The 23,847-nt window shown below is 42.4% G+C and overlaps 1 protein-coding gene across 4 annotated transcripts in view; it reads left to right on the forward strand.

Annotated features, from left to right (window-relative positions):
- Positions 1-1,873: 1,873 nt before the first annotated feature.
- Parp8 (poly(ADP-ribose) polymerase family member 8) overlaps positions 1,874-23,847 on the forward strand; it is a 171,725-nt gene continuing 149,751 nt past the window's right edge. Inside the window, exons 1-3 of one of the 4 annotated variants that reach the window (XM_021234514.2) lie at positions 1,874-2,179; positions 3,792-3,893; positions 4,815-4,869. In XM_021234514.2, coding sequence (XP_021090173.1) covers positions 2,086-2,179; positions 3,792-3,893; positions 4,815-4,869 — 251 coding nt within the window. In that variant the 5' untranslated portion in view covers positions 1,874-2,085. Of the gene's footprint in view, positions 2,180-2,307; positions 2,426-3,335; positions 3,705-3,791; positions 3,894-4,814; positions 4,870-23,847 lie in introns of those variants that run through there. The other 3 variants (XM_021234515.2, XM_005082778.4, XM_040728810.1) reach the window with 3 other exon arrangements.

Genomic DNA, 23,847 nt, shown 5'->3' on the forward strand with positions numbered 1-23,847 from the left:
TAAATTAAATTATCATAGTCCTTTATCTGCTAGTCACCACTGGCTGCCAAGGAAATGGGCCCTTGATGAGAAGTGGGCAGACAATCCTTCTCCACTGTATTCAAATGGTATATGTGTATGAGATTACCAAAGGACAATTTCCCCATTATTTAAAAGAATATCAGTGCGGAGCAACAGAGAGAGGAAGAAAGTGAGTTCTCATCAAACTGAGCTTCTAGTTCAGCTCCCGAAGGCCTTGGCTCCTCTTGTTCTTCTTTGATCTGGTAAGCTATCCATGTATGCTTCCCAGGTCCATGAGCTAGCAAATCCCATGTAGTCTTTTCCAGTTTCAGTTAGAGTTCTTCCATGCAACCAAATGGTTGCTGCCAAATATAGTGACTCAGAATGAAACTTTCTAAAGGCAAGGCTAGATTGTGATAGACAGGAGGGAAACAATGCACCTAGAGAGATGTACTTGCTCCACAGTTCCCTCAGTTTACCTTCAGGATTTCCAGGCAGTGCCAGGCACATAGGATATACTGCATGAACTGGAGGATATATCTATTCCTGGGATTATAAGTTACTTGTAACAAACTGATCCAACAATGTGGTAGAAAACTACTAAATGCAGTGGTGGAACAATGCAGAATTAGTTAATTACATATATAGGAGAGAAGAATACATGTTTTACTAAACAATTTTACTTCTGTATGTATGTGTTTAGCTCATAATAGAAGGACCTACTTGTGAGTTTAGGAGTGGGCAAGAATGAGAAGAGGAAAGTGCTTTTGTTGTTTGAGGTGTCTACAGCAAAGCAGCTGGGGGGGGCACTTGAATTTACTAGGTCCTAATCAGGACTCATCCAGGGCAGAGAATTTGCTATTGTGGCTGTAGTTGCAGTGGGTCTAGAGAATGCGGAGAAGTGTTCTTTTTAACTTGAATGGGGATGGCTGAACATGTCATACATGCCATGTTTCTTGTCTGCAAGGTAAAGGAGTCAGAATGAAATCTCTTACTTTTGATGTGGCAGAATCGAATCTGTCAGGAAGGACTACTGGTCTACCTCTTTTACACATCATGTCACCACTGTCAGGATCAGAATCAGAGAGAGGAGAGATCTGAGTCACTTCAATTACTGTTGGGAACTTAGGCTGATAGAGATGCTGACTGAAACTGGTGTACCTTATACAGAAAGGCGTCGAGGAACAACTTTTCATGTATTCAGCCAGGCACTGGGGTCTTGAGAAAGGCTTAAAGTAACCTGCCTCTCTAAAGGCATTGCTACTGCCAAATAAATGTTGGCAATGGGGCGTTGTTAAAAGTATCCTTTTTAATGGTATGTTGAGGACTAGGGTAAGTTGATGCCTTAACTTTTAAGCTTCAATACCCTTCCCTGATGTCCTGGCTGCTTTGTGTCCAGGATTATCAGTTAAGTAACCGGTCCAAATACTCTCACCCTAGTCACTCACCACTATGAACAGTCCACAGAAGCCTTGAGGAAGCTATACTGCAATCACCATGGTTTTTCCCCTCTGAGACAGAAGAAGCAATCCAGCTAGTGGAATATAATGTCAACTCCTAATGTCACTGTCTCAGACATGCATGAATAGCTAGCAATGGGTATCTTCCCTACACATGCCTTGGTAAACCCTAGGTGACCTTGAAGCCTTCTCTACCCATATGAGATAGAAATTTTCCCTAGTAATCCATCAGAAGGTCTGTGATTGGTGCTAACATGGTCCTTGGTCTGTAAGAGGAACTGCCAAGATTGGTTCAAACACTATCACCACACCCCCCTTTCTGGCTATTTAAGCAGGTTGTTTGGCTCACTTTAGCCCAGAAGACACACCCCTCTGCTGCTCCTCCACTTCCCATATTGCAACATTAACCTTTAGAGAAGTCTTCTCAAGCAAGTGAAGGGAAATTGAACGACTTGGTTGATCTCTGAAAGAGTTCCTGAGTGTTGGTCAAGCCTCAAGGGCTACAGATCTGAGCAACCATAGGCCTGGGACTCCTATCATTTGTCAGGACAGGACTAGGGATCCCCCTGTCCAAGGTCGGTGGGAGAACTTTTAACACTGGGAAGCCCCACCTAATTGCTGCAGGATGCTGTCTTCTGCCATCTTCCAAGGCTGTCAGAAACTGAGGAGTACTAAAGAGGACAAGTATGGAACTACAGATGCTAAAAGGCTGGCGATGGGTAAGCCTCCAACCTGAGTGACGAGTGCCTTGAGTGTCTGGGTTCTGAAGGGTTTGAGGCTATAATACTGCTCTGGGTTTGTTCAGCCTCTAGGCCTGAGGCACTCACCCAGGCCTGCCAGCACAGGAAGAACTTCTCGCCTACTCACTAGTCCTATCAGGAAGATTAAAAGGCTTCCGACCAGCTAGCTGATTGGTAACACCTCCTATATTCCAGACACGGCTTGGTTTTGGAATGCAAAACAAAGTAAGTACGGTCTGCCAGGGGAAAGTTCTCAGAAAAGATGCTAAAGAGAAGTGCTTGGTGGAGTGCAGTCCACATATGACAAAAAGGGTGGACCATCTCCCATAAAGGCTGGGCAGAAGCAAGGAGTTCAGCAGTCTAACCTCCCTGTTCAAGATAAGAGGGCTGAAGATGCTTCCCCCTTGATTAGCCAGCAGAAGAGTGGCTTTTGAATAGGACCCACATCAGACCCTCTCTCCCAGGGAGACCCTGGCATATTCGAGCTTCACCTGTCAATTTCTTATTAAGAGAGCTAAGACGCAAAAACTGGTGAGTCTTTGGAGCCTCGTTGAAAAGGTTTCATTTCTAAAGAGCTCCTCAAAGGGGCTGAACTTATACCTGGGAGAGCAAAACAAAACAAAAACAAACAAAAAACCCCACCACTTCCACCACCAAAAATTAAGGCATTAAGGAGAGAGGAGAGGGATGCTGGAGTAATCTTTAGGCGTTCCCCTTCTTGCCTGATGTGGTTACAAGGAAAGATTTGTTCACTTTATTTATTTTTAATTCGTGAAGATTTTTTCTTTTCCTCCTTTCTCCCTCCCAGCCACTCCGGCTTGGGTTTCCATATGACTCATAATTCCTTCTGAAAGTGAAGTCGAATTCATAAAAGTGGTGGAAAGGGGGGGGGTGCGGGAAAGGCTGGGAGCCCCAGGGAGTCTTCACTACCTACACTGTCACTCAGCTCCCGGCGCGAGTGGCGGTCGGGGGGTGGGGAAATACAGATTGCGCGGACGGCGGATACTATTAAAGCCCCAGCGGCGCGCAGCCGGGCCCGGTGATCCGCGGCGGGTGCGGGAGGGTCTGCGGCGGGCGGGCGGCGCTGCAGCAGCTTGAGCACGGCCGCCGCCCGCGGGCGCGAGTGTGCGCGGGTGTGGGAAGGCCGGCGTGCGGGCCGCGAGGGGTGTGCGCGCGTGAGTCCGAGCGGGGCTCGCCCCTCGCCGGCGCCCGCTGCTTCACGGCTGCCGATCGCTCTTCAGCGGTCCCCGGGCCCCCTTCGGGCCCCTCGGCTCCCCATAGTCGTCAGTCCGGGCGGGGGAGGGAGAAAGTGAGACTCGGTGTCATCACCATCCATTGTCAGAAGGGGAGGAAATTGGAATCCAGCAGCGGCGAGCAGCAGCTGGGCGGTCACATCTGGGAATGCAAAGCCGACCTCCCCCTCCTCCTCCTCCACCACCTCCTCCTCTCTCACCCGGGATCACTTCCGAAACCACTTCGCCTTCAGCCCCTGCCTCGGCTAGAGGTTTCATTTTTAACTGAATCTTTACGAAAGCTGGAAGCGTGCGAGGGGGGTGGGGTGGGGTGGAAATAGCGGCTGCTTCTTTTCCAGGGATTTATTTAATGGGGATGTGTTCAAGGCAAGAGAGAATTCAGAAGGATATCGACGTCGTGATCCAGAAGTCCAGAGCCGAGAAAGACTGCCTGTTTGCAGGTGAGTTTGCCTCCCGGATCCTGGGATCCCCGAGCTAGCCAGCGTCCCCTCCTGCCAACCCCCTGCCCAGATTTCTGACCGCGACGCGTGTGGCTGGGGGGTGTGGGGCTGCAAGTCCCCGTTCCCGGTGCATTTGGAAACAGCTGCAGCGGCGGGAGCTGGAGACCCAAGGGGGATGGGGGCACGAGCACCCCCTGCCAAGCTCTGTCAGGCCAGGGTAGCCTCGAGCTCCGGGTGCAGTAGGACCCGCGCCGGTCGGAGCGGAGGGGCCGGGCGCTTCATTCCAGCCACCGTCGGTGCCCCCGAGCATCGTCCCTGCTCCGGCAGCCGCGGCCGAGCTGGGCGGGCTGGAGCCCGCGCCTTTGCGCCATCGGCCGAACGGCGGCGGCCGGGAAGGGACCGGCTGCGCTGCGCTGCTCCGCTCCGCTCCGCTCGGCGCCACCGAGGCCCGGGGAGAAGGCAGCGAGCGCTGGGCCGTGCTCCCGCCCCCTCGGCTGCACCCGCTCCTCGGCGAGCGCACACACACCGCCCCGAGGAAAGGATGCATTCCCGGAGCTCCCGAGCTACGCAGGCCCAGCCCGGGGGTCTCTTTGCGTCCATCTTTGCTCCCCCCGAGGCCGAGAGCAGTTCGGGCTTAGCAGCCCGAAGCCTGGCAGGGACTGCTTCCGGCCGCCTGGCTGGGAAATTCCCGCCGTTGCCATGGCACCCGGCACTTGTTGCGGGGGCAGACTCCCGATGCACCCCGCAGGGTGCTCAGCATCCCCTCCCGCACCGCAGCCGTGTCCACCCCTGGCTCTCTAGCCCTCCATTCCCTCCTGATCGGGCCTCCTTGGCTCCGATGAAATATAGCAGGTTCAGGATAGAATTGGGGTTAAAAACAACCCACCCGGGGTGACTTTTTAACACGACTTTCCGTTTCAGATTTCAGATACTCAGACTCCACCTTTACTTTCACCTACGTTGGCGGCCCCAAAAGGTATTTATGTGTATAGAGTTGCTTCATTTCCTGTTCACACGCTTGTGTTTCCTTTGTTCCTAGCGTGTTCCGTGTTTGGGTATTTTGCTTGTTTGTTTTAATTCTTGGGGCTGCTGTCTAGCTGCATTCCTATCCTGATGTCTCCCGATTTTATACACCAGAAGGAAAATGAATATGTTTAAAGTTTTTTTTTTCTTTTTCTAAAGCTACGCTACAGGCGACGATCAGAACTCTCACGTTAAGAAACTGTTCTGCTCCAATAGTAGATTGCTCTTTAGGCGTTCTAGATTTGACACAGGCAAGCCGTGCAAAATTGGAATATTGAGGTTGGAGTGAAATACGTGATAGACTTAAAATGTCACCCAATAGTTTTATTGCCATTAGTGATTTTTTTCCCCAATGAGTTGGAGCTGTGTGTTTTCATTTTCCTGAAGGCTGACATAAACACCCACTGTCTGCCAGTTGTCCTTGCCCCGCTTCCCTGCCCCAGGAGTGGTTATTTTGATTTTTCACATTAGTTGTAGGACATATTTTGGAGAGTTATATGTAGCTGGAATGGATGACTTTTTCTTCTGGGGAAGAACGAGAAATGCATATTTTAGTAGTAAATTGTCAAGGCTTTGATGCTGCCCAAATTCCAATTTTGTATTGAGGACATAGAATTAGCATCAAAAGTTTCCACAAAAACACACATTTTCTTGGTTAGGGTTTTCTTTCTTTGTCCTTTTAGGGACAGCTGCTTTAAAAGAGCTTTGGCTATTGAAAGAGACTTAGTCTGTGGAGACTCCTTAGCCTAGCCCAGCTGTTAGGAGTCGACATTCAAAACAGCTTGACCACATTCCAAAATATCTCTTAGCTAATGGAAACATTTATGAATATAGAAATTGCAAAGTAGCTTACATCTGTAAATACTTTTAAAAACTCGATACTAATGTGTACCTTTAAAATACTTAGAATTTATGTTACATCCTTCATTTCAAAAAAATAAAATCTTAGTTGGAATGGTTATGCTGTACCAAACACAGCCACACTGAGTCCCAGGATTAGCTTAACATTGGTTGACTAGTCAAGAATGTTATCAGTGAACTATCAAGTTTGATTATCTTTGGGGGAGAGAATAAATTACAATATTTCTTAGTTTCTAAGAGTATGTCGTTTTTTGTAATTATGGATCAAATTAAATTAGAGGATGTTTGATTAAATTAATGCTGCTCTAACACTTAATATCCAAAGGACATTAGTACATGACAAATGTCCTCTTGGATTATTGTAAGGGCTAAACCATGCTATGTAGCCATTGAAAACATTCTCAGGCAGTCAGTTGGTGTCAGTTGTCACCTCCCTTTAGTGGAGAGTGGGAGCAGGTATAGCCTAAGTGGGTCTTTCTTTGAGAGGGGTGTGTGGTGTGTGATGTGTGTGTGTCTTTCCTCTGTAACCCAGACTGGCCTAGAACTCAAGGTAGTCCTCCTGCCTCAGCCTCCCAGGTGCTCTAATTTATGGTAAGACACTTGTGGTCCTTGTGTCTCTGTACCCAGAGGGGCACTCATGACTTTAATCTCTTACATCTTCTAGATATTGCAGTTAAGATTCCTTACTGAGCTAGGGTTCAGTAGCTGGAGGTGGAGAAGTTATGAATGTCTCCAGGAACAAGTCTAAGGTGCTGGGATGAATAATTAACAATTAAGATAACATCAGTTTTCAGTGTAGAAACAAGTACCTTGACTGCTTTTAAAGTAAGAAATATTTCCATTCCTATGTCATTCTGTTAAGAGGTAATGTTTTCCTTTGTGCCTACAAATATCTGGGGCTTGCGTATATAATGTGGAAAGGAAAAAAAAACTAGAGCTGTGTGATTGCTTTGTTTTTTCCAGGCTTGTTCTTACAGTGCAGCAAATGTAAAGTTGTTTAATGCAGGACTGTAGGAAATCCCCTGATGTTTGTATTTGAGGACAGAGGATCTATCTATCTATCTATCTATCTATCTATCTATCTATCTATATTTCGTTCAACCCACATTGCATTCAACCCACAGTTATTATCCACTTCCCAACCAGAAATATCTATCAGGTATTCCAAATTAAAATACTCCTGCTGTATCTTGATTTATTTTTGTGTTCTTAGAATTGCTTTAGAGACAGTCTTACTCAGGCTGGCCTGGGACTCACCATATTGACCACTCTGGCTTTGGGCCTGTGTTTGCTCTGCCTCTGCCTTCTGAGTGCTAGAGTAATAGACATGATCAACTACACCAGCTCTATCTTTTTTTTTAATTTTCCAGTTTAAATTTAGTTAAGAAACAAGGTTGCTTCACAAGTCAGTTCCAGGTCCCTCTCCCTTTCCCTCCCCTCCTCCCGTGCCCCCCCCCCCCGTTATCCCCTCATTCCCCCAGGGAGGGTGAGGCCCTCCATGGGGGTGTCCATAGTCTGTCATTTCATATAGGGCAGGGCCTAGACCCTTCCCCAAGAGTTCATGGTGAGAGTGCACCTCACATTGTTCTATGGGAGTCCAAAGTCCGTGTGTATACTCGGGATGGGTACTGATCTGCTGCCCAAGGCTCAATAGATTCCCTAGGCCTCCTCACTGACACCCAGATTCAGGGGGTCTTGATCAGTCCCATGCTACACCAGCTCTATCTTGATTTAATATGCTTGCTAGCTTATAGTATTGGACTAATGTTGTCATTGCAAATAAATTACACTTCACCATTGAAGGAAATCTCGTACAGAGAACAGTACACTGTTATTTTGAATTGTTTTCAACTGCTATTTCATTTAAACTTTTAGAAATGATTTTCAATTCAAGTTGTAGATAAGATTTAGCATACCATTTAATAATATCTGACACTTCCTAAGAATGAATTACATGTTCCGAACATTATAAAAGCTGCTCATTCATGGTACCTTTAAAAGAAAGAATATTGAGCTTTTGTTTTTGCTGGTCTTTTTTTTTTTTTTTTTTTACTTCAGTGTTTCTGTAGATAAGAGGAAATGGAAAAAGGTGATTTGATTGTTAGGCATGAGTGGCAGCCTTATAGCCTCTGATTAAATGGTCCTATAGGGACAAAGTACTTGTTAATATTTGGTATCCTTTGTGGGCTCAGGTGAGAGTCCCTGACAGTTCAATTCACATGGTCACATTTACTCAGTTAACTGAGGGAGCCAAGGTTTGAATCCCTGTTCTGTCACACTCCTGAGCTGCTTTCTATCCGTGGACCTCTTGACCTAACTGCCAATGCAAGCAAGTTCACATAAACAAACACAACAGAATTTCACCTACACTTGGAATGTTTAAGGTCTGTTGACTGGGGAAAGGTGTTAAATACCGTGAACATCGGTTTTCCTGTCGTTTCCCCCTGTTTAACTTTGGCAATATACAACATTGTTTCACTTGTTCATTCTAGCAATGGTCCTTGTACCACCCGCTATTTCCAACCCCTGGATTCCAGTGCTGCTTGATTTCTGACATTTTGCTGAGAATAGGCCTCAACTCTCTACAATTTAGAGTCCATGAAAAAAAATATTTTCTTTTCCTCTTACACTGTCATGCTTGTGACCTCCTGGCATTTTCCTTTTCCTATATGGATTAGCAGGACATTCCTTAAAATCTCAAAGGATTGGGGCTCTAATTTTGCATCTTGCCTGTGGTCAGATGTGGAATTAGTGCCAGAAGAAACAGAAGGAATAAAATGTGTGGTACCAGATAAAATGGAGACTGGAAGTCTGACTGGGTCCTTGGGGTTGAGGTTATTAAAGTTTACGTCAGAACCAAGAACCCAGTAGTCTTGACTGCAGGTTGCTCTCAGATCCTCTGAGCTTTTAACTATGGAAAGAATATGACATAAAACATGCTTTTAAAACATAGGAATCTGAGTTTTGATTGTCAGAAATTTTGAATGGGCTGGTGAAATGACTCAGTTGGTAAAGACACCTGCCACAAGCCCAATGACCCGAGTTCATACTCTGACCCACACAGCCTAAAGAAAGAACCAGTCCCCCGAAAGTGTTCTCTGATCTAGGCCCGTGTTCCATGACTTGTGTCTGTGCAGGCATGTGTGTGTGTGTGTGTGTGTGTGTGTGCGCGCGCACATGTGCATGTGTGCATGTGTTCACAGGTGCAGACAAAATAAGTTAAAAATATTTAGAAAACTAGAAATGCCAAAAGGATGAAAAATTAAAAACACCACAGACTGGATTATACTCTTTGGAGAGGACACGCTTTTCTGTGTGGTCCAAGGGACTGAACCCAACATCTCCCACGTGCTCCACAAGCATTCTGCCACCAGTCTGCATTCCTTACCTTCTTTTTACAGTGCCTCACGACCCAGGCTAGCCTTGAATTCACTCTATAGCCCCAACTAGCCTTGCCCTTGTGTTGTGATGTTCCTGCCTCAACTTCCAGAGGAACTGACATTACAACCTTAAGTCACCGGTGCTGGCTGAGAAGTCACATTTTGCAACATAACATTAATGGTTTTCCTTTTGAAAGGGCATGAGAATAGTGAAGTGTTCGTTAAATGGAGGGATTCCCTGTCAAAAAGTCTTACTGCATAAGAAGTATAATATTCAAACTGAGTACACTATTTACCTAAAATAACCGCGCCTTGGTATATGAAGTAGGAGAATTAAGAATTCCATACCAGTCTGGCCTATGTATTGAAACCCTGCTTTAAAAAATGCTAGCATTTATGTTAGAAATTATATAATTTGAGGTGTAAAATTCTAGTATTTATATTAGAAATTAGAAATTTGAAGTGTATGGGCATAAATTGTGCTCTTGCCTGCCCATACATAGCATCAGTTTGTGGGTAACCCTCTTTCATGACCTCACGGTGGATTGACATCTTTTGGAGCATACGTCCTTGTCCAGGGAAATGCTGTGGAGCATTGGGGAGTAGTAGTAGCTCTCTTTGGAGCATATGCTACCTCCTGTCTCTCAGAATGTTCCCCCTGGACCTTCATGTCTGTACTCTGCCCTCTATTCCTTTACCATTGAATCCCTTGGCACAAGTCATTGTTGAGATGCTTGCTAAGGCAAAATTCTCATCTCAGAAATCTTTTCCTGGAACCCTTCCCTGTAGGATTCTGAATACATAGATGCTTTCCTGTATATTAAGGGGTTACATCTTCATCCATCCAGAGTAAGATGATATTACAGAAGGTTGATGTGCATTGGTAACGCCTAACCTACCCAACACTCTGTTTTAGCAACAAAGTACACTGCTAAGATTGGGTTTCCCCTAATGATGGAAGGCTGAGCATCACAGGAGTGTATCTGATATCTTAGGGCTAATCTGGGAAAAGATAAAAATTCCAAAGTCAGAGAAAGTTTTCTGCTGAGTACATACTGCTTTTGCATTATTATACACTGGAAAGTTTAGGTTAAAACTTTATACATTAGAGACTGTCTATTTTGTAATTAATTGCTTGTTTGCATCTCTCTGTTAAGCATTTTTAGAGAAGGAACTTTCTTCTATTCACTGTGCTTTCCCTCGTCCCCCAAGCACTGCCTTGCACACTATTTTCTTTCTCTATAAGTAGATGTTTTATGAATTATGGTATGAATGCTAAGAAATCTGGCAGACGAGAATGAATTTTCTAACTTAACTGACCAAATATGGCAATATTTGAACACTTGAGAAAGCCCTCACTCTAGTGATGCCACTTGCTACAGAGTTTCATATGAACCCATATGAACAAAAGTTGCCTGGCCAAGTTCAATTTCTGTTTTCTGTCTCTGTATTCAAGTTGCTTTTAGGGGGCAGACAGACACATAATGTCGTTGTTAAAGATAAAGATAGCACTGCAAGTTGCTTGACAGACCAGGGATTTGAACTCTTTAATATAGAAATAACTTCTTTAATACGTAAAATTAACACATTTCCTTTGGTAGTGGTCTCGCTTACCATAATTCAATGTTAGATTGGTTATTATCCAAAAGACTGAATTGAAAGTGTCTTCCTTAAAGTGGTGAAAGCCCACCTCAGATGCTGGAGTGGCTGGGGATGGGAGTGTGAAGGAAGCTAATAAGTGAATGAGTATCTGGTGATCCCTGCCTCCCCACCCCCAACTGGGAATTGAACCTAGGGCCTTATGCACGCACAAAGCAAATGCCTTACTGCTGAGCTAAAGCTCTTAAATCACAGTTGCTCAACCGGGCATGGTGATGCACATTTGTAATCCTAGCACTTGGGAAGCAGAGGCAGGGACATTTCTGTAAGTTCCAGGTGGGGCAGCCACATAGTGAACTTGGACTGAGAAAAGAGACCAATAGCACTGACTTCCCCTCTCCAGCAGCTGCTTGGCCTTGTGTTTAGAAAAGAGCTCATTATTAAATGAAATTTCAAGCCACTGGCCTAAAGTAACCTGCAGTTTGATATGAATAAGACTTTGTTGAAGCATATATACTTAAGATATTTAACCTTTATTTTTGTGGATTAAGGTAATACTATTCATAATACTTATTTTTTGCTGAACATAGTCTCAGCGGAGCTCCTGCCTCCCTTCTCTCACCCCCGTGTCTACACTAAAGAAAAGTAGGCATTTTGTAGGTTTACATTTTACAGCTAAAGGAATTGAACTTAGGGTAATTTAAAATAAGTTAGCGTTTTGTACAAGACAGTAGAGCTATAGTTGGGTACAAGTCAATGTTTATATAAAGTTTAGGGACATTGGTTCAACTGGCCTGACCAGAGTGGTTGGGAATATTTGGGGACAGGGAGGCATTGCTAACGGGATGTTTTCCAGGGTCAGTGCTGAGAAAAATCTACTGGTTGGCAAGAGATGTGCCAGGGCCTAGTGCAAAGCTTAGTAGTTGGAAAATTATGTACCTTGGCTCTGGAATCCTTAGGCAAATATTTGGCTAATCCATTTAAATTCCCCATCCTACTCTGAAGCATTTAAAAAAATCTAAGTGAAATTTCATCAATTCTGAAAATATTTTGTAAGTCTGTACCCAGATTTGCCCTTCTGTGGCTTGTGTTTTAATAGGTGAATCTTGCTTTAAGATAATGGCCACCGATTTAGTCAGTTTATTTTAGGCAATTATTGACTTGGGATATTTTTAATGCATTTCTGAAATACCATTTTCCTGTAGCTCCGTGAACACTGGTAAGAAATATGATAATAATGATGCCTATTTTAGTATTTGAGAAGAGGTTTCACCCAAAGGCATAGTCCAGGTCCTTAACTAGGAATCTTCCTGGCTTAGTGCCCCCTCCCCCCCAAGTGTCTGGATTAGAGGTGCATGTCACCACAACTGGCAAAAAATATATATTTTTAGAAATGCATGTTTGTATGTGTGCATTCAGTGTGTGTTATGTCTGAGTTCTGTTGTGAAGGTGCTCATTTGCTAGGGCGCATATGTGGATGTCAGAGGACAACCTCAGATCTTGACTCTCAGCTTTTATCTTGCTGCTTTTTCCAGTGTGTATACCAGGATGGCTGCCCGAGAGCTTCCAGGGGATTCTCCTCTCTCTTCCAGTTCCCCAGAGGAGTATTGGGTTTACAGACATGTGAGACCACATTTGGCCTCTACTGGGTTCCAGGGATCTACATTCAGGTCACCAGGCTCTACCCAGAGCCACGTCTCCTGGCCAGGAAATGTATTAATGTCTTTTTGCCAAGATCCCTTATCCCAGCTTTGTTTTTATGTGCACTGTAGTTCAGGTGTCTTCTTAAACTCGCCTCCGTGGATGCTTGGCAGTGCCACCTGAGCGTTTGTCATTGTCATCTTCATCTCAGTTCAGCATGTCAAAACAAACCATTTCCTCTTTAGAACAAGCTTCTTTCTCTGGCCTTTCCCTGAACAAAATCCTTTCCGAGCCAGGGACTGGAGTCACAGTCTCTGACTTCACACAGACATCCTCCAAGCTTCACCCTCCTCTGCTTAGGAGCCGCCTTTGTCACCAGTATTCCCCAGCATTTATTCAATGGCCTCTTGACCTCAATCTAGATCACTAGCGCTTTAGTAGAGTAGCCTTTAAGAGTCCTGGTTATCATATTATAACCCATTCAGTTTCTTTATCAGTTGATTTGAATTAATATTTATCTATTATTATTTCTAAAGATGGAACTTTGCTGTGTAACTCTGGCCTGGAACTTGCCATGTAACATAGGCTGATGTAGAATTTGGGGCTATCCTACTGTTTCTTTTAGAGTGCTGGGATTACAGCCATGCACTAGTAAACCCAGATTTTTAAAGTGTTTCCATAAGCATAAATTTGATCATGCATGTCTGTTCAGCAGCTTTCAAATGTGATCATAGATTTTTTTCCCACATAAACCTTAAATTCCCGGTTTGGCTTTCAAGAACCACTTTCTGTAACATTTCCACCCCTATTTGGAATGTCTTTGGCTTCTAATTACCTACCTTCTTTTGTCTGCTTATTGATCCCCATCTCTCCACACTGAACAGCAGTTTGATTAACTTAGCAGAGAGCTGTTGAAAGCTTATTGATAGCAAAAATTCCCCTCGCATAATGATATAGATATCAAAATTGTGGATTTCAGTGGTGTAAAGATAAGTTCATTTTGTTTCCCTTACTCAGGAGGGGCATGCCCACTCATTCAAATGTATGGCCTGGTCAGAGGTGAGTTGGAGAGGGTAAGCATGAGAAGACAGAATAAAATCTGATAGGATAAGCAGGCCTGTAGATTAGCTATCTCCGTCTGTTGCTGCCTACCTGTAAACCTCAGCAATGAAAGCCTCAACAGTCTTATTATTTGCATATCAGTGAGAGTGAGTTTGGCTGAGATATTGATGGTGGCTCAGTAGTAGAGCACTTTCCTCCCATGCACAAGCCCGTGAGTTCCATACCAGCTCCATCTGACCAAAACTGAAACAACTGAATGGAGGGTGACAAATGGCTCCATACTTGGTGGTTTAACGGGGTAGGTGGGGTGCATCTACTGAAACCTGTGGCAGACAGACAGGTCAGTTCTCTTTGTACGGAATTAGCAGGACTTTACTCAGAGTTTATTTCCCAACCCTCTAAAATGTAGTGTGAAAGACAAATTTTCAACCAGCTCTGAGGTGCTCTGCTTATTTTGACCAGGGTAAAGTGTGTGCTGGCGCCTGGCAGTATACTATAGTCCCAGTGCTCAGAAGACGGAGGCTGAAGCTTGCCAAGTTCTAGCCTAGCCTGACTGGGGTGTGTAGCAAATTGAAGGACGGCCTAGATGGGCTGCATTGGAGATCCTGCCTCAAAGAACCAAAGCAAGCAACTAAACAACAACGAGCACCAACTTTTGTCATTGTTTTATCTTTATCTAGACTGTAGAAGCTTTTTTAAAAATAGGTTATTAAAATAATTGGATTTGACATATGGACCCTGAGGTACAGAAATACTATAACTATATTTGCTGGCCTTGCACATTTATGAAAAGAAATACTGGAGACGCAAAAGAAAAACCAGATCAGATATTATTTTGAGGCACATGGCCCTCAAAATCTTAATTATAAGTCAAAACCAGAATAAGTCAACGTGGTTCCAGAGAAACACATCAATATTTTGTTTTAGACACTATCATTCTAGTTCTAATTGGTGTGTCTAGATTTAGTGAGTATTTTCTAATGTTTCTTTATGCCAGAGTGGTATTATTTCCTATATTATATGAAAGCATTTCCATTTCCTGAACTGTTTTATTAGATGTTAGGGCCATATATGTCAGGGAAATGCTCGGATGGTTGCTATTAAACAGTTTTAATGGTTAGACTCTTAGAGTCTTTTATATAATGGTGCATATTACATATATCCGTGAGGTGAATGAGGTATTCAGAGTTGTTTAAACTTACTTGATTATGAATCTTAGCTGTCTCAGGAGAGTTGTTTTGTGGAAAACGCTCTGGCAACCTCTGAGTCTTATTCATTGAAATTAGTTTTTGGGTAAACAATAGTGTGCTGTGCATGGAAATTACAGATTCTTAGTGAATACTGAAGAAAAAAATTTTTTAGCATCCTTTTAAACAAATTTGCTTTATGACAAGGAAAGTACTGACTAAAAGGCACCTGGCATTTCATGAATTTGTTTCCATGGTCCTCTCTTCTCTCCCCAATTGTGCTGAATCCATTATGATAAGGGCGCTCAACTCTTCTTACTTATCCAAACCATGAGCTTAGCAGAGGTATCTTTCTTGCATGATTAGAAGTCAGGCTTAGAGAAGAGTTAGAGTCAGAAGTGCTCCTTATGTCCTTTAAATTCTGTTGATGTGGCTGCAGTAGGGTGTCTTAGGGAACAGCCTGGTGAAGCACCTTAGAGAAGTTCATGATGAGGGAACTCTGGAATTTGTCCAGATAGTTCATTTCTTTGATGAATTACATTGAGAGAAAACAACAACAAACAAGCCATGAGGGAAAATATCTGTTTGGTTAAAATCATTTCCTTCAAGCCACCAAATGAGAAATTAAGTGAAGAATGGGAAAACCTTTCTTAAGTCCTTTCAAAATTAACGAGGAAGAAAATGACCATGTTTTAGAGTTACAGATTGATTGTGATTTTGTGGCAGGATCTCCTTACATAGCTCAGGTTGACCTGGAATTCCCAATGTGGCTATCTCAGCCTCCCATCTTCTGGGAGTACAAGTGTAAAGTGTTTCAAGTGCCCCTTTGAAAGGTAGTTCCTGTTATTTAACCTTAGGAAGCTCTGTACTGCTTTTGGTAGTACTTGACTGGAGCCCAGAAGCCCTTACTTTCACATGCACTGTGGTAGGCACAGGGATTCACAGTTCTTTTGGATTATGAATGTCATATAAGAATTCCCCATGGCTTTTATGATTCAGGGAAAACACAGGCACATAACAATGAAAAACAGTCCATCCACTCTAGTTTCTTAAGTAAATGTGCAAAATTTGAATGAATTGTTTATGACAACTCATGAGTCAGTACACATGTACACATACACACACATTCTCTCTCTCTCTCTCTCTCTCTCTCTCTCTCTCACACACACACACACACACACACACACACACACAAACTCTTTAGTTTTGTTTCCTATTGCTGTAATCAAATACCCTAACCATAAAACTTAGGGAAGAAAAGAGTTATCTTATCTCACAATTCCAGGGTATAGTTCATTGTTGAGGGGAGGTCAAGACAGTAGGAACATGAAGCAGCTGGTTACGTCACAGTCAAGAGCAGAGCGAATAGATGTGTGCATGATGGTATTCACTTTCTCCACTCTTACAGAGCCCAAACCCAAACCTAGGGGATGATGCTATCCACAATGGTCAGGTCTTTGAACCTTAGTTAAAGTAATCAAGACAACCCCCCACCCTACTCGACATGTCCACTCACTAATCAGATCTAGTCAGTTCCTATCAACACTATTCCAGGATATTCTAGATCAGTGGTTCTTAACCTGTAGGTCATGGCCTCTTGGGGGGGGGTCATGCATCAGATATTCTGCATATCAGATATTTACATTACTATTCATAACAGTAGCAAAATGACAGTTGTGAAGTAGCAGCAAAAATAATTTTATGATTGGGGGTCACTACAACATGCGGAACTGTATTGAAGGGTTGCAGCATTAGGAAGGTTGAGAACCACTGTTCTAGGTCATGTTAACAACTAAAAACTAAGATTAGTCTTCATACCTTATCATTGACCTTAAGAGCAGTCTTAAGGTGTTGACCTTCTACCTAGGTTTAATGCTAAATTCTACCAGGTAGATAAAGCAGATGTAGTAATCATTTCTCAGTAAAATGTATCACAAGTAGACACTAGAGGAGAAAAAAAATCCTCCATGACAAAGCAGCTATTATTTTATTACCATATACAATTTGAAATGATTTCTCTAATGAGTGGTCAGATTTATTTTTAGGTAACTGTGGAAAAAGTTTGACTAATTGTCTGAGCCAAATTCTTGTAGAGAGAAAAGCAGCCTAGCGGAGACGGTGATTTCAGTGTGACTTAATTAGGTGATTTCAGTGAGATTGCTATTCTTGTTGAATTTGGCTCCAGACTGGTAGAACCTGGGCCAAGAAATGCTTTAAACTTAATTTTTTTGAAATTGTACTAGTTTAATTTAAAATGTGCTTCTTGTGTCGACTTCCTGTGCTATTAGTTTAACATTTCCTGGACCCTCAGTTCTTGATGGCTAATGCATGCACCATCGTTTCCAACTGTGGGCAATTGTCAGGGAGGAAAAAAAAATGAGTTGTGGCAGGAGTTTTATAAAAGTTTTGCTTTTTAAAACGAAAAAATGATTTGCGTTTCTGAGTACACTTTGAATAATACCACATTTTAATTGCATCTTTATGATCCAAAGCCAAGATTTCCCCAACCTGTAGATAAAGATTCAAAGCATAGAAAATTTTAAAGAGATTTATTTATGCATATGTGAGTGCCTGTGTGTACGTATGTATACCTTGTGTGTGTGTGTGTCTGGTGCCCAGAGAGTCCAGAAGAGAGTACTAGATCCCTGGGAACTGTAGCCACAGCTGGGTATGATCTGCCATGTGTTTGCTGGGAACCGAACCTGGGTCCTCTACAACAGTTACAAGTGCTCATAAACGCTGAACCACATTTCCAGCACCAATAATTTTTTAATATTACCAAAGCATTGAAGTTTGAATCAGGTAAATATAAAATAAATTATTTTTATGAAGTAAACGTGCCTTGGCATGAAACTAAAATGGACAATCTGTGTACATAAAAATAAATCACAGTTTTATATTAATAGAAATCCACCATTGGTTATATTCATATATGATTATAATCTGAACAATAACTATTATTTAGTATTGTATGAAATATTAACAATCTGTATAAAAAGTCTATACCCTTTTGTGGGGCACTCACCATAACTAGGATTATATATTAATATGTAAGATGGACCATCATTGAGTAATAACACATGATTTCATAAACCTGTGTGTACACAACTTTAAAATATAGCAGCAGTACATTCATTCAATTGCATTTATTCATTTTGGAGGCAGAGTCTCATCAGATAGTCCAGCCTCAGATTGCTTATGCTCCTCCTGTTGAGCAAGTGTTGGGATCCAGTGTCACCCACATGCCTGGTTTATGAATTCATTTTCCTCCTTGAGAGCTTGCTTAGTTACAGTGATTCTATACACTTAATGAGGAAGAATTGTTGAAGCGATGCATGGGCTACAGGTCTGTCATCCCAGGACTTAGGAGGTGGAGGCAGAGTGAGCAGGAGTTCAAAGTCCTCTTCAGCTATATAGCCAGTTCAAGGTCAGTATGAACTACATGAGACCTTGTCTTTCCCTCAAAAAAGAAAAAAAAAAGAAAGAAAAAGAAAAGCATGTGCTTGTTATATATACACTACAATTTCATTAGCTTTCCATAGTGTAGTTACTTAGATAACTCCCCTGCACCCAATGTGTGCGTGTGTGTGTATAAATGCGGGCACATATATTGGGTTCAGGGGACAGTCTTGGGTACTGGTCCTCACCTTCTTTTGCCTCGTTTGAAGCATAGTCTCGTTGTTGCAGTTTTGCCCACTGCTGTTCCCCAGTGCTTGCCTTTTAGGGGTAGTTTCTAAGTGGAGATGGAATCCACATGGTAAGAAATAGATCAGAATTAGTCTGGCTTAGTGGTTTATACCTTGAATGGTGGATGATGATGAGTTTGAGGCCAACCTGGGATACACAGTAAGACTATATCTCAACCAAACAAGATAGAGCCATAGAATTGGATTTGAGTAAAGTAAAATGTGCTGTGGCACACATCCAGTCAGCCCTGAACACTGTTGGCACTGAGCTCTGCCAGGTTTTCGTAAAATCTATGCATTGCTGTGAAAATACAAGCAGGAGTTACTTTTGTAGCCCTCTTAAAGGCATGCAGATATCTCAAGTGTTAGCAATGTCACCAGTGGTTGAAATAAAACCCCCAGAGAATAAGCGGATAGACTACTTATCTTTCAAACTAACTGTATAGGTAATTAATTTCCCACTGTAGAACAATAGTAGGTTCTACTTCCAGTTTAAAAACAACAACAACAACAAGAAAAACAATGACAGCTGTGTATTGTGGCTTTAAAAAGAGGTGAGACATGAGTATCTGATCCCATTAGAAATGATATACCTTTTCATAATATTTTTAGTAATCATAACTTAATGACCCTTAAATTAAAACATAATTGAGCACGTGAGATCTCTCCCTGCCCATGTATTTCTTTCTTTTGGCTTAAAGAAATTGAGTTTTATATTATCTTATCTATTTCTGAATGCTTATTGTCAACTGACCTGTAAGTAAAATACCATTTGATCATGATCCACTGAGAGCTCACACTATGTAGTCTGGCACGAAAGATCCGAAGACAGGGCTGTCTCAGCCTCCCCAGTGCTGAGATTTTGAGCCCAGAGCTCACTTTCCCTTCCTGTATATGCAGCAGCAGCTTTCCCTGTGGTTACTCCTGCAGCCCAGACTCCTCCAGGGTCAGCTTTCCACATGGGTTACTCCTACAGCCCAGAGTAGATTTTTCCTGATGGCTTTCAATAAACAGGATTTGGCTCTGTGAGATTGTTTTAAAAATTACTTATTTAGTCTATCATCAATCTAACAATCTATCTGTCATCTATATGTCCGTCCGTCCATCCATCCATCCATCCATCCATCCATCCATCCATCCATCCATCGTGTGTGTGTGTGTGTGTGTGTGTGTGTGTCTGCCACACAAGTGTATAGAGGTCAGAGGACAACTTATGGGAATCAGTTCTCTCCTCAGGCCATCAGGCTTGCCTTTACTTTTGGCTAAACCATCTTTCTGGTCCTTATCATGAATATACACATATATATTTGGTAGCTTCAAACCTTAAATTTTTTCTCCTATTCCTAATTTACAGTTGTGGCTCTGTCCTGCCCAAGCGTTAAGTGTCATACATAGAGCCATCTGTCATCTTGGCAGATGACTATGCTTAGGTGACTAGAGTTTGCTGTGTGATCAAGGTTATGCCATACTCTGGTCACATTATTCACTTTTATGGCTTTTGGAGAGTGGGTTTTATTTAATAGCCTCAGGCCACCCTGGAACTTACTCAGTGTATAGCCTAGGCTTGTCCTAAATTCATGGCATTCTTCCTGTCTCAGTGTTCATGACTTGACCACCACCCATCATTGACTTTTCTAGAGCGAAGAAACCTGGACCTACTATAGGGCTTCGTGAAGTACACAGGGGACCTGGGATTGTATGTAGCTTGCTGTCACTTCCTTCACTTGTAAATTGTTTATCTCGCTTGAATAAGAATTAAAAGCCTTTCCAACAGAATAGGAAAGTAACATTTTGCCAAGTTAAATTTTAATGAACACATCAGGATATTTTTGTAGTCACTTAACATTTTCAGTACTTTCTGGGTAGAAAGACTTGGCATCTAATATGGTAACGGCTTTATTACTGTAGAAATGAACTTTGCCATTTCACTACTTTTACTTGTATGATTGTGTGTGGGTAGGGCACACAAATGTGGAGGTCAGAGGGTGACTTTTGGGAGCTGTTTCTCTACTTCCACCGTGAACATGGGGATTAAGTTCAGATTGTCAGATTTGCAAGGCTAGCCTTTGGAAGTGCCGAACTATCTCACCAGTTCATCTTTTTAAAAATTTATTCATTTTTATTTTATGTGCATGTATGTCTGTGTAAGTGTGTCAGATCTTGGAGTTATAGACTGTTGTTAGCTGTCATATGGATGCTGGGAACTGAATCTGGGTCCTCTGCAAGAGTAGCCAGTGCTCTTAACCACTGAGCCATCTCTCCAGCTCCAGCCCATTGTTTTAAATAGTATGCATTTTAAGTCTTAAAAAATTCTTTGAGGGGCTGGGAAGATGGCTTAACTAGTAAATTACTGAGGAGATTATGTCAGATCCCAGTGGTCACATAAAAACCCCAGGTACAGGAGCACATACGTATAATCCCAGTGCTGAGAGTGAGGGGAGAGGAGGCAGAGGCAAACTAGTTGCCAGAACTTCTATCAGCGTGGGGAACTCTGCCTTAAAACATAAGGTGGAAAGCCACTGAGATGGCTGGGTACATGCACTGATCTTGAAGACCTAAATTTGGTTCCCAGAACACATGTCTAGTGCTCGCAACTACCTAACTCCAGCTTCAGGGGATCTGACACCCTCCTTTGTCCTCCATGGCCACTGCACTGACACGTCCCGCCTACCCCCTACACACACATACACATAATTAAAAATAAAGACCAGGTGGGAAGCAATTGAGGAAAGACACCCATTGCCAACTTTTGACTTCCATAGACACGTGCAAACTATTGTATCCACATGCCCACACATGCGCACCCCCACACATGTACACAAAAAATGCCTCTCAAAGCATAGAGATATTGTGTGCTTCCTGTTATAAAATTAAGCCTGGAGGCCTTATACTATTTAAAAATTACAAATTAGGTCATGTAAATATTTTGTCAGACTTTCGATTCATAAGAAACTTCCTCAAGAATAGTGAACACTGAGATTTCTATTCCACTAATAGCTTAGGGGACCAGAAGTGAGCATAGAGATGTTAGTAAACGGTTTTTCTGTGATTTCTTACATCTGAATGACAGCCTTGTTTTTCCTCCTTCTTGAGCGAATATTGGAACATATGGTCTAATAAGCCTGTGTACATTGGGGATGGTAGAAGGCTTCAAGTCAGGACTGACCTGAAAAAGCCTTGGTCCCAGTTTTTGTGGATCAGGAGGGGGGAGGGCTGATGGGCATTCTAGAAGCCAGTGGAAGGTACATAGTGTGGATTGGCTGCAAAAGGCAGAATCCCTATGAAGAGGCTGGGAAGGTTCTGTGGTTTAATGTATCAGGGACTTAGACTAAAGCCTTCCATCCACTCAGGCAATGCCTTACACCGGGTGGCACTGGACTGTGAACACTCATTTACTTTGAGGAAGTGTTTAACCCTTCTCAGGCGGTCCATCAATCCCAGGGTACTGTAAATACATTTCCCCTCCGGCTACTTCACAAGGACATTGAGGATTAATTAAATCTAAAAGAAACTAGTGCAGTGAACTCTCGGGAGACAGCAGGGCTGTTTATCATTTTCTTAATCTTTTCTTATCCATCTAGTTTACAAATATTTGTTGAGTTCAAATTATAAGGAAGGAATGGCGCCAGGTGCCCTAGTTGTGGATACAAAGATGAATCTGTAGGGTGACTTCTGCTCTCTTTATGTGTTCTTATTTTATTTAAAATTTTACTTTGCTATTGTTATATGTATGCATGTGTGAGCGGGGGGGGCGCACGCGTGTGGAGGTCAGAGGACAACTTTGTACAGTTACTTCTCTTCTTCCTCGTTTCTGTGTATTCTATCTTAAGTCTTCAGGCTTGGTGGCAAGTACCTTTCCCAAATGAACTATCTTGCTGGCCCATCCTAATTTGGTTTTAGAAACACCTACAACATGAGTACTTATACAAGACTATAGATAGCATTGCTTGTATCAGCAAGAGTTGGTCTTTGATTGACATCATGGTAGCATGTTTATACTTTGTATATTCATGTTTTCTTTTGAAATTTAAAAGTTCTTTCAGTTCTGCCATAAAATATGCATAAAATAAACTCATGCTTTTTCCCCCCTGTATTGTAATCAGTGCTGTGTGAACCTTTCCTTGCCAAAATAATGAAAATACGTCTACTCTCTCTTATTTTACCTGGCACATTTAGGTTTTATTTTTTTGAGGTAGAATCTCATGTTGCCCAGACTAGCTTTCAATTTGCTGTGTATCTGAGGATGCCATGGAACTAATCCTTCCACCTCCATATCCCTAATGCTGGGGTTACAGGTGTGTACTGCCAAGCTTGGCTACTATGGTCGTTCAAATTTTTTAGGAAAGATTTTCTTTGTAATTTTAGTGTGCATGTATGTTTCTGTGTTTGGGCATATGTGCATGTGAGTGCAAGTGACTGGAGGCCGGAAGAAGGTGTTGCATCCTCTGGAGCTGAAGTTCCAGGCGGTGATTAAACGCTGTTATGTGGGTACTGGGAACTAAACTCTGCTCCTCTGCAAAAGCATATGTATTCTTAACTGCCAAGGCCTCTCTCCAGCCCCATATGTTCAGGTTTTTAACATCATAGGGTCTGTGAAAATCACAAGGTCAAATTTGAAAAAAAGGAAGTCTCTTATCCTCCAATTTAACACTAAAGTAGACATATACTAATCTATGAACTGAATTAAAACATGTTAATTGTATAAGGGTTCATTTCAGTAAACATTTATAAACTCTTTTAGAAGAATGTATACTATTTCCCAGGGATTTAGGGGGTGAATTTCTGGTTGGTGCTTAGAAGTTGACTTTTATTAGTTTAATAATTTTCATTTGTTTGTCTAATTATTTATTTAGTATAAGGTGCTGTTGGTATAGTCTAGCCTGATTTGAACTCCTGGGCTGGACATCCTCCTTCAGCCTCCTGAGGAGCTGGGTCTAGAGGTGTGAGTCATTGCACCTGGCTTCGGCTTTATTAAATGAGTATTTGAGTGAGTGACTTGGACTACTGGTTTGAAAATATTATCTTAGGTAAATACATTGCACTGTGTGGTGTGAGAATAGTTCACCATAACAGCATCTTCACTCAGATAAAGCCCTCTCCTTGACTAGAGTGTGCTCTGGGTACTTTTGTAACCAGTAGCAGTGAGTCTACCATAGGCCTCAAAGAAGCCTGTGATGATTAGAGCATTGCATAAAAAGGAGCTTCATAACAAAGTTTCATCATTGAATTTGACTTGTGTTTCATACCCACAAATTTATATGATATAATGGGTGTGCTAATATGATATGAATTAAATCATGAGGTAACTCATCTTTATGTAATGCAAAGTTATGGAAGTTCTCAATTATGGCTTACATAATGCCGTGAGAATAATTATAACTTGACTTGTTTCATTTATTTATTCATTGTTGGTTGGGGGATGGTGGTAGGAGAGATAGTATCATGCTATATAGTTCAAGATGGCCTCAGATTTACTAAGTGGCCCAGGTTGGTCTGGAAATTGTAGCATCAGTTA

This window comes from Mesocricetus auratus, unplaced genomic scaffold, assembly GCF_017639785.1.
Source record: "Mesocricetus auratus isolate SY011 unplaced genomic scaffold, BCM_Maur_2.0 Super-Scaffold_100020, whole genome shotgun sequence".
NCBI classification, from domain to species: Eukaryota; Metazoa; Chordata; class Mammalia; order Rodentia; family Cricetidae; genus Mesocricetus; species Mesocricetus auratus.